Source organism: Bidens hawaiensis, unplaced genomic scaffold (assembly GCF_021521415.1).
Source record: "Bidens hawaiensis isolate Kalapana, Puna unplaced genomic scaffold, B.hawaiensis_p1.1 tig00008535_1, whole genome shotgun sequence".
NCBI classification, from domain to species: Eukaryota; Viridiplantae; Streptophyta; class Magnoliopsida; order Asterales; family Asteraceae; genus Bidens; species Bidens hawaiensis.
This window is the reverse complement of record NW_027491610.1, coordinates 201974-213682: the sequence shown is the minus strand read 5'-3', so window position 1 is coordinate 213682 and position 11709 is coordinate 201974. Positions and strand designations below refer to the sequence as shown.

Genomic DNA, 11709 nt, shown 5'->3' with positions numbered 1-11709 from the left:
GTACAACATATATATAATACACACCCCTTGTTTAATTTGGTAGTTGCTTCTCCGGTTCCGATCGGTTAAGTTTCGACCTCGTAAGGCAAGGCTTTATGGAGGACTTCGTGTTCTTGATATATACACACACACATAACTTGTTTGCACATATTATTTATGACTAACCTCTGCTCATTTTAGTTTATTTATCTTATTTACAAGTTCCATGGTTATGGGTTTTAGAGTCTATGCTTCGATTCGATCGCAAATAGCTCTAAACCGGAAACCGAACTTTTGCTTACTGGTTTGGTTAAAAAATAGCTGTTTAAACATGTTTAATGTTAGATTTGAGTTTCTAAAATCATTTTTACAAGTTCTTTGATATTAAGCATATGGAATCCATCTATGAACTCGTTAGGAGATGGAAACCAAACCAAACCGAAACTTTTGCTTAAAAGACTTGTTGTTAACTTTTTAGTTGTAAAACTTAAATATTTCTCATTTATAAATTATTATACAAGATCTATGATATTTGGGCATGTGAAGACCAACAAGGAACATATTGTGAGATGGAAACCGAACCAATCCGATTTTTACTCGCTTAAGACACACAAGTGTGTTTTTAGCTATCAAGACTTGTATATTTCTTTAAAAATAGTTTACAAACTGATTTTTAGTATTTTCTTAAGTACTTGGAATTGTTGGATCCAACTTGATCTCATAACATAGTTTGGACCGACAAAACCGAACACTCGCTTAACGTACGTTGTTAGTTATAAAACAATAGATCTACATACTTGGTTAAGTTTATTATGTTTTAATGAGTTATCTCATAATAATTAATATTTTGGAAAGTTGACTTTGGGTTTGACAATTTATCAAGACCCGAACCGACAACCCGAACACTCGTTAAAAACCCGTTTTAGTATCTTTGTCCCAATGGAACTTGCATTTTAGCATTTTTCCCACCTTATTACTTAACATTGGTTAAGTAAATATTAAGGTTAGGTACTTTAACCCGGTTTTGAGCAAACTCACATTTTTAAAGGGTTATTATCATAAATTCGTAAATAGTTACATGTTAAACCTCGAACTTTAAATTGTTTACTTTTTGCAACAATTATTTTATTTAAAGATCTTCAAGGCAACCTTTCTAAATCCAAGACTTGTTTTATTCTAGGCTTCATACGTTAACTCGTCGTCCGGCAAATCTCCAAATAATCAAACTTTCAAGTTTATTACTTGAACGTGAGTAACTTCATACCCCGTTTTCTATCTTTTATTTTGGGGGTGACATTTCATCTTATCTAAACTAAATGTTTTATACTTGGGTCTTAAACCACAAACGTTGTTGCATACTTTACTTGAATAATTGCTCGATTTGGTGTTCTATGCTTAAATGTCTATGTGTTTATCGCTTTTGGATGGTGGAACTATAAATCCTAGACCATTTGGCAACCCCTCATGGCAAGGTGTCGTTAACGTAATGCAATTAACGATAACTATAAAATCCTAAACTATTTGGCAACCCCTTATAGTTGGGTGTCGATAACTTGTTAGCGATAACTATTTTATCCAAGTTTATAGCTATTATTTATGGTTTTGTATACTAGTTTTGTGGCTTTTCATACTATATATCTATTGTTCAAACTTATGAATTGCTCACCAACTTTGTGTTGACAAACTTTATTTTATGAAATGTTACAGGTTTGCATCTAGGTTGATTTGATGATTGTGGAGGAAACGAAAGTCAAGACCTTTAAGTTATTAGCAAAAATGAACAATATTTGATTTGTTATATTTTGTTATATCTTGTTGTTGACTATCTCTTGAATATTGTTATGTGACATTTTCGATGTTATGAAATGAAATGAGTTTGCTAAATATTGTCGCTTTAAATTAGTGTCATGCGCTTATGGGCAATCGTTACACCTCGGCATGTTCCGCCGTCTTTGGTCGGGGTGTGACAGTAAAGTCCTGTGATATATGGCGGTTCAAAAATATAATAATAATTTAACCTTAGTTATGAAACTCATCAAAATTACGTTGTTTTGAATTTACATGGGTCGGTCTAATATTTCTGATAACTGAGATACACGGATATAGAATGTTAACTTGTCAGGTTCGCTCACGATTAAATTGACCCATGCTTTGCTCAACCAAAAAAACTATACACCAAAGATAAACACTTTAGAGTGGACACATTAGTGCAATACGATATCAATTTTCTAGTTGATATGAATTAAACGGTATTAGTTGCATTTTTAGACATGTTTTATAGTATTTTAACATAATTTTTTAATCGCATATCATGCATTTATCCTTAGATATATCTCGCAGTTTTGCAACACACTTGCTTTGGTGGAACATAATTTACTTTAGCTTGTTATTATTTTTTTGTAGTGACGAAACAATTGTAAAAAAAAACAGCTAGAAAAGAAATATTTATGCTAAAATGAACAACCATAAAGATTGGTGTTATCTTCAAAAAGTAGATGAAATTGAATTGTGAATGTTGGTCACGTAGCAACATCAAAAGGAAACGAAAATTGTTTGTTTGGGTAGGCAAATTTGTTGTAAACTTTTAACAATAAATTGGGCCGATAACTCATGAAGTAATGAGCTGAAAATAAAATTAAGTTTGGGCTGGTAGAGTAATTGGGCTTGGCTGCCAATAAAATAAAACTTGCCGATTTTTTTTTTCTGGTAATTTAAAACCCGGGTACTCGGGTAGTGGTACACTAACCGGTTAGTTGAAAATCGGTTATATTCAAAACCGGTTATCGGTCAACGGTCAAATAACCAGTTAGACCAGTTAGTCGGTTCGACTACTAACCGGTTTTAAGACAAGAAACCTCTACCTGGTATAACCGGTTTCGGTTATAACCGGGTTATAACCGAACTAGTTAACCGGAAAAAACCATTTAAAAATATTTTTTAAAAAACATATAACTGGTTTGTAACCGGTTTCTGAGATCAATAATAAAATCTGGTTACTAATCGGCAGTTAGAACCATATATAAACCGGTTAGTGGTGGACCAATTACTAACTGGTTAGCTTGTGCACCTCTAAACCTGGATCTACTCAGGAATCATAATATTAGATTAGTAATAAACTTGATCAACTCGTCACTTTTCAGACCTTAAACAAGTTTTAATTTTTGATACAAATAACAAACAATGTTTTGTGTTTGTCTAGAAACCAAAAATCATCATAGAATAGATTGAACATTCCGAACAACGTATGTGTTTGATCATAATCCATACTTTTGTCACAATGTGGCACAAGGATATCTAAATGGCGTGGGATTAGACTTGCATATATTAGATGAAGTGGAAGTTTGAATTACGCGAATTATGTTTAATGGTTAATTTTGTTTTCGTTCCAAATTAGACTTCCAAATTTATTAGCAAATCGTTATAATTGTTACTTTTGTTTGCGTTAATTTAAGTTTAATTCAAAATTCACTTTTTCTAAAGTTGTCGTATATGTTAAAGCGGATTGGTATAATTTAGTTACTTTGGAACCATGGTGACACATACCGTATTTCAAACATATAATTCGTAGTAAGTCTAAATAAGTTATTTTATTTGCTAACAACCATACCAGATAAATACCATAAACGCAAATCCAAATCAAATTAATTTTGAAAACCAAAAACTTAAATAAATGGAGGCTATTCTTATATTAATGATAACTATATTCATGTTTCATTTATTTTCAGAGTTATTTGAATTATTATTATTTTTTTGGTCATATTTGTCATATGAAATAATTGTAACCAAAATTGCCTGAAGGTTACACGGGAATTGTCTTTTGTTTCCTCTAATTTACATACGTCTAATCTTGCATCATTGACTTCTTGACTTAGAGGAAGTATCGCTTTCTCTATGGAAATTGCTAAAAGTGGAATATCAAATGCAAAAGAAGCCAAAAAAATATCACTGTATTCACATTATAGGATCTCTTTTTCAATATTTTATTTTTAATAGTTAATAGGTTCGTTAGTTGCTATACGTTGTTGATATTGTACCATTGATTCTTAATGTTCAATAATAAAATACATGATCCTAATAGTTGTAAATTTATTACTAAAGTAGTCTAAGGTATAAACTTTTTAACTATGCCGGCCTTACCCACTCATGCCAATTATTTGTTTGATTAATAGAATCAAGAGTTTATTCCAAAATTAATCTTTTTACTCAAATACATTTATATCAATTCACCACCTTGATTTTTCTCAACTATAGAAAACCCAATTGAATGTTTTGTTTATTATGTTTATCTCTATAGTATATAGAAAATATGAATGTAGAGACTTCAATGTGAATGCCCTTTAATAAATAGAGAAATTATAACCAGTTGAACAGTTGAGCTCGTGCTTGACTCAGTTACATACATGACATAGTTTGAAAGTTACAAACGAAATTCAAATATAAATTTTGACTTCGGTTTGAATGCTAACCATATTCTAAACTCAAAAACGAAATCAAATCTTATTTTGCTCGTGTTTTATTTTTTCTGAACCTGATTAAAATAAAGAAAACATTTATGCACCCTCAACCAAACCAAAACAATAAATATAATGAATAAATATATTGTGTCATTTGCTTATTGTATTGTATAAATGGGTAAAGTATTATCATTTGAATCTGAAGATTGTGAAGTAAGCTAAAAAGGGCTACAGTATTGAGTTTGAATTTCTCAAGTCTTTTAACAAGAAGAACAAGAAGAAAAGTAGAATAGCAAAAAGGAGGAACATGAATCAATGCTTGACATCAACTTTTTTTTATTCTTGTTAAAGTGGAATAGACGTTTGCCTAACTGTTGTAATATATTTTTTTTCAAAGTTTATTTTATTAAAATAGAGTGTTTATTTACAAAATGGAATGCGCAGGGTCTTTTTTCCTATGTGACACCCCTAAAACGCTGCAACACCGCTACACATGTCACCAACATGGGGTGTCTTGTCTCTTTTTGATTTTCCGATGACAGTGTCCTGGGCGATAAGAAGGTCGTCATATCATTAATTCAACCAACCTCCATCATCCGACCTCTTTGAATTAGTTTATTTAAACAATTTTAAAATTATTTATCTGTTATACGCGCTTCAACTACTATGCATAAAACTGGCAAAAGGCCATGTTGTGAGAGGAAAAAAGACGCGCTTTTGGCCCCTCTACTACGGATGACCTAGCATGTTTATTACAATTATGTGCTCCTAAATAAGACATAAACAAAGAGGTAGAGCCCCTTATGACCCCGCTCATTACTTTTAGCATGACGCGTCCAATAAAAAAATAGTCACTAATAGTTGGTGTTGACGGACGAGTTTATAACATTGTATCTAACATTTTCAACAAGGCATTTGAATTCATCACAACACTTTGTCCAGTCAATGAAAAAGTTGTTGCAATGCAAAAATTGGTCTTTGAAGAGCACATACACGAAAAACAATATCATATATAGTGAAAGACTATGTTAATTTGTGTATTTCTTTAAAAAGTTAATGATATTAGGATATTAGATGGTTCAACCATATGTCTTAAATTATTATATAATATAAAAGAGAAGTTTGGTGACGTAATAGTATTATTGGTCCACTTGGTCTTGTGTGATTGGCCAAGTTATTTACTTTTATGTTTTTTTTTAATTTATAATTAAACAATTATTGTGTCAATTCACCGTAGCAACTCCCGAAACAACAACACTCATGTTTTATCGACTCTCTGCCGCGACATTTGGGTTTTATCGATCCTTTTGTTTTGGTTTCTGATACCATAACGAACGTAACCGAAACCGACCGAATCTGCGTCAACACACTGTCAATTTTTTTATTTATTTTTAATTTTTTAGTTCAATAACCATGATACTCGTAATGGAAACCAACCGAATTCGTGGCAAGTTACCTCCTCAACGCTCGAGACCGACACCGCGTGGGTTTACCACCGACAGGATTTGCCAATCAAATAAACATCATTTTCAATATTTTTGTTTTCTTATATGTTAATGTTTTTATATGTTAATTTGGCGAATTAATTTTTTGGGTTTTAACGCTCAAATTCTATCTCGTAGCGAACGCAACCGGTACTAACCGAATTCATGTTAACTCATGTAGTAACGCTCGAGTTTAACCAACGCCTGGGTTTCAACGTTGGGGTTTTGTCAGCTGCCCCGGCGCAACGCGCCGGGTAGAGAAACTAGTTGTATGATATTTTATAGCAAAGAGATGTGTGCCATAAGAATGTTTGATCATTCGATGACTCGTTAAAGTTAAAAAAAAAAGATTATTGTATAAATGGCTGTAGAAGTCACTAGGCGCTCTTAAGTCGGTCAACTAAGGAGTTACGAGTACACGGTATATGTGGATTACTCAGGGAGTACTCGAACATGACAAATTATAAAGAAAGTAATTTTCGAGTAATAATATGTTAAGTATCATCAGTTTACCAATATTTGTAATAAAATAAGTGAATATCAATATAAATAAGAAAGATACAAGAAATTATGTTTAATTATCTAAATCAAAATTGGCTCGGGTTGACTGAATTCGATTCTAATTAAGATTGATTACCTTTGATCGATTCCAGTTAGGTGGAATTCCTTCTTGACACAATATCTAGTAGCGAATACTTGAGTTCTACACCTACTTTTACAAAGACTGTGGTCTACTCAAGATGATTATATTAGTTATTAGTTACAATATAATATTAGTTGCCTTCTTAGATTTGGCTTTTGATCATTAGTATTATTAAATTAAACTTCAATTTAGTTGTCGTTTGCTATACAAAAACATGTGTTCTAGATTTAATAAGAACGAGTCAAAATGATTATATTATATTCATTAATAAAGTCAAGAACACGATGGGGTATATTGTTCAAAATGAGTCATATGTAATATATATGTTATTAGTTATTACCGATTCTAAGAACGTGTAAGTTTGACTTCATCACCTTCATTTGTAGTTGACTACTCTCTAATTAAGTTTAATTAACTTAATGTTTCTTTGTCATCAACGAGAATACGAGATTGAAGCCCCATCACATGAGAAAACAAAGTCTTTAATTATATTGACTTTCCGTTATTAATTATTAACAAAACGTAAACACGACATGATTTTTACTAGTTTACTTGTTTTATAAACGAATTATGGTGGTGGTGGAAGCGACGTCTGCGAAATGGCGACAATAGCGATGGTAGGTGTGTCAATGTTGGCGATGACGGTGTTGAGTTAGTAGTATCGTAAATGATGTGTTAATCACCAAGCCCATTTAAATCTTTTTTAAGTTAACAAGTGTTATAATACTTTTACGTTTTGACCCTCTAGCTGTTTAAGTTTAGAGGTAAAGTTAAAATACAAATTGAGACAAAAATAAAAAGTGTTAGAAGGATTTGTTATCATACAAAAAACCCATTAAAAATAATTCAAAAGTAATAAAAAAAATCATACTCAAAATATAAATAAAACGGAAAAAAATTAAAAACTAAAATGTTTCCGCCATCATTCCTGTTAAAAAAATATAAAATAAATAAAAAAATAGAAACAAATGACGAAAGACACAATGCCGATATCAAATACAAAATGATGAAAATGAACAAAATACACAATTATAACTAAAAACAGAAACAATAGATCGCAAAATATAACACAATGCCGAACAAAATATAACACAATGTTGAGTAATATAACACAATATAAAGAAAAAAAGACATAATCAATAATGAAAATAAACATAAAGTACAATAATAAACAAAAAGACACGACGATTTTTTATGAGAATAAAAAAACGATTTAGAATAACGAAAATAAACGATTTTTTTCACTTACCATTGTGTTTTTTTTATGAGAACGAGAAAGACAGTGGAAACATTTTTGTGTTTTTACTTTTTTCTTTTTTTATTAAATTTTGAATTATGATTTTTTTTTATTTTTTTAAAGTTTTTTTAGAGAGGTTTTTTTGTGTGACTACAAATATTTCCCATCTTTTTCATTTTGTTTCCCTTTGTAAAATAAATTTAACCCTTAAGTTTAGTAAATCTTAAATGACATGTTGGCTTATTTAAGGTAACCTAATTATGAATCTATTATCTATATATGGTGCGCTTAATTATATTTTATGTGACATCTCCTTGCTTTGTAGTAGTGAACCATGATGAAACAAAACATATTCACTAGCTAAGGATTCTAGTCGAACATTAACACCATTACATAATTCACATAATATATAGTTCGTACTAGGGTTTGCATGTACATTATCAATTAACTAACTAAAATTAAAGCTAATGTTTTCATAACCGGACTGTTTAACCAGTCCACCAGTCTGACCGATAAAACAACGTCTGAAACACCATTGGTTAAAGCAACCATTTTGTAACTTTCTTGACAATCCACGACACTTAAAAAGTTACAAGTTAAGATTTTCTTCCGACTCCCACAAGGGTTGATCCTCGGTCATTTGACTATAATCGAATGGGCTCGCAATCATCTGCGTTGTCGGTTGAGCCATAAAATCAGTTGATGTGGTCGCATGATGGTCAATGTTTTGAAGGGCTTGATGATCAACTACTGGTGCCACTGGTCTTCGGTCGAAGGACCTCAAACAGTTTGATTTTATATATACGCGACATAAACTCACTTCTTGGATCAACTATATTTTAAATATAAAATTAAATTAGTAATAATTAATAAAGAAATAGACATTTATAAAATGGCAGGGTAAATTAGACTAGCATCTCATAGCAACTTAAGATCAGATTGTTAAAAGATTAAATTGAGTTAGAAATCAAATTTTAGTTTATTTAATAAACAGTCCAAGAGAGAGCTTGACTATATGTAAATGAGCACTCTTTAAATAGATATGATAATTAATATAATAAATATGTATTACATGATAACTATTATGTATTTATATAATTATGATGAAAATAGATAGATAATATACATTATGTTGTACTTCCTTCGTCCCATTTTAAATGTTCATTTTTTCATTTTTGATTGTCCCAATTTAAATGTCATTTCTATGCATATAAATTCAATTTTCAATTGTGCCCTTACTATTATTGTCAAAAAGTAGTGGATTTTTAGCCAAGGAAGAAAAATGGTTTGTCCATAATAACTTAAAGGACACTATCGTCATTTTACAGCTCATAAAATAAAATGATCAAATATTTCTTAATTTGTGTGTTTTGGGTCCCATGACATTTAAAATTGGATGGAGGGAGTATTATGATCATGAATACATAAAAATAATTATGTATGGATAAAAATAAAGTTATGAACTTGAATTTGAAAAGTTTACATAGAGCTCAGGCTTTGTTAATTGTTATAAGTTAAGCAAGCTGAACTCGAGTCTAGGGGGGGTTCAAGTTTGTCTTGGCTCGTTTACACCTCGTGAAACATCAATTTCTTATTAAATTTGGCAAGTTTATAGACTGATTTCATAGAAACTATACCTTAGGTGTAGTGTTATTGTTTGAGGAGTATTCTTGTTGGAAAGCTTTGTATTCATTCATTTTCCATTTAGTCTTCTTTCCTGAGGGAGCTCTACCATTGTAGTACAACATGCTTCTTTTGATCCCGATGACTCGATTACTTGACGAGTAAACGAAACTCGGAGATCCTGTCCCCTTCCAGTAGCCAGAACGTGTGAGGCGGGATGGCCTACCCCCTCGGGCTTCCTTCTCCTGTCTAGGAATGAAAAAGAACCATTGCTCGGGGTCTCCTAGACAAACCTCGCCCGCATATTCTGCCATTTTTTACAACAAAAAAGCAACATCGATGTTAGACTAGCAATTTAAATAAAGGCTTGTATGTATTTTTATTAGTATGATCATGCATTACCTTCAAATGCATAATAAAACATTTTAAAGGGTAAAACTTAAAAGTTCGTTTTATTCTAATATTTAATACGCATACGAATTGTGAAAGTAAGCATGGCCTAAGGAAATTTTAAGGGTCAGATTATACGTACCTTAGAATATATATATATTAATTCAAATAATGTATTATAGTTGCATGGATAACAGGAATATGTTTTAAATTAGGTTAAATAACTTTTGTGATCATGCATGATAAAGAAGCGTGTTCTATGCTTAAAATAATAATATTTTTATCATGGTTTGAATTAGTAAACACGTGAACAAAGAAACCAATTTAAAATTGCATGTTTTGAGGTTAAAATAAGTGGTAAAATGAAATAAAGTACTAACGAGGGAGATCCCATGGATAGAAATCATAAACATGAAGTTGCGGTATGACATGATCGATACGTTGCATTATCTCACTCGGTTTCGTGCCAGCTTGTATCTTGTGCTTTAAATAAAACGCTATCAACTCTTCTTCAGTCGGGTAAAATCTGAACCCTGGCGTCATCGATCTCTTTTAGTTTTGTTTCGTTTTCTTTTGAAGTAAAATGCGTGAATAAGTTGTACGCCTCTTATGAATCTTTAGTGCAAAACGTGTTGTATATACACATGTTAACGTTAATATATAGATGTAGATGTGGAACTATGGATATATTGTTACCGAGTGAAAAGAAACGAGAATAAGAAGAATTAAGAAACATGAATTTCTAGGAATTTTCTGAGTGTCTAGAAAAGTGGATTCTTGTGTGGACAATAGTACACAATCACATGCATGCATCATTTACTTGGTCCAAATTAACTATAGATTCATGCAAGACTTGCTGGATTTTACTGGTGTCATATTTAAGATATTTGAACGCGTAACTTGACGTAAGAATAACTGCAATATAAAGAGCAAGATAATATAAGTTAGTTGTAATAGAGTACATGACATGGATTCTTAATACTTATTTGCAAATATTCTAGATATTATTGAGAAAAAAAATTCCCAAAACGTTCATTTTGACCGTCACATTTCTAAGAATGCCTACGAAAATCAAAAATCCCCAAAATGTTTACTATTAAATCCTTGCCCAGTCCGTTTCACAAGTCCTAGCCGTCTGAATTGTAAGCCAACAAAATCAAGTCACATGTCAGCTATTCGTTTGGTCTGACCATTTTTAAAACCATCCAACCATTTTTTAAACCGTCCGAGTTCCGACTATTTTTAAATAGTCTTTCCTATTTAAGCTCTCAAACTGATAACTCCCGAATATCCGGTGAACCCTAACAAATTGAAAACACCAATAGTTTGTTTATGCTCAAATACCAATCTCCACTTTATTAAAAACAAATTCACATATTTAGACATTCTGAGACCCCACATATATATGGCCAAGCATGGTTATTTGGTAGGCCCCCTCATTTTCTTGCGAGTCTGTGGAGAAGATGAAGAAATAGTGAGGTAACCCAGTTATTTAAACAAAACTGTGACGACGACCCTACACTATATTTTGTAGATGGTGAGGACCAGCTTATTGTTAAAGATTGTGAAGGTTGCGCGTTTACTCGTGGTCATTTTGGGAATTTTCCCATGTATTTTCTTTCATAGTCAAGGAGTAGTGACCCCAAAATGATGTAATTGTGACCATTGCATATGTGATTAGCGGTACTTGGTTAACATGCATCCCACACAACTTGTCATGCATATATACAACAGGTATACTCGACACAACCATGTCCCATATATTGACAGGGTACCGTGGGTTGGATCGAGTTGATTTAACGGAACTAGTATTATATCTCTTCAAACATTGAATAGTATATATATAACAAAAAATGTCTTTTTATTGGTGTTTGCTATGTGGGTCGCCTATATATGGTC

The 11709-nt window shown here is 31.7% G+C and overlaps 1 protein-coding gene across 1 annotated transcript; it reads right to left on the bottom strand.

Annotated features, from left to right (window-relative positions):
• Positions 1–8134: 8134 nt before the first annotated feature.
• LOC143529314 (NAC domain-containing protein 90-like) lies at positions 8135–10469 on the bottom strand. Its single transcript, XM_077025138.1, has 3 exons — positions 10191–10469; positions 9435–9727; positions 8135–8629 (listed from the first exon to the last, which is right to left on the bottom strand). The coding sequence occupies exons 1-3, from the start codon at positions 10351–10353 to the stop codon at positions 8387–8389; spliced, it is 699 nt and encodes a 232-aa protein (XP_076881253.1). The 5' UTR covers positions 10354–10469; the 3' UTR covers positions 8135–8386.
• Between the last annotated feature and the right edge of the window lie 1240 nt (positions 10470–11709).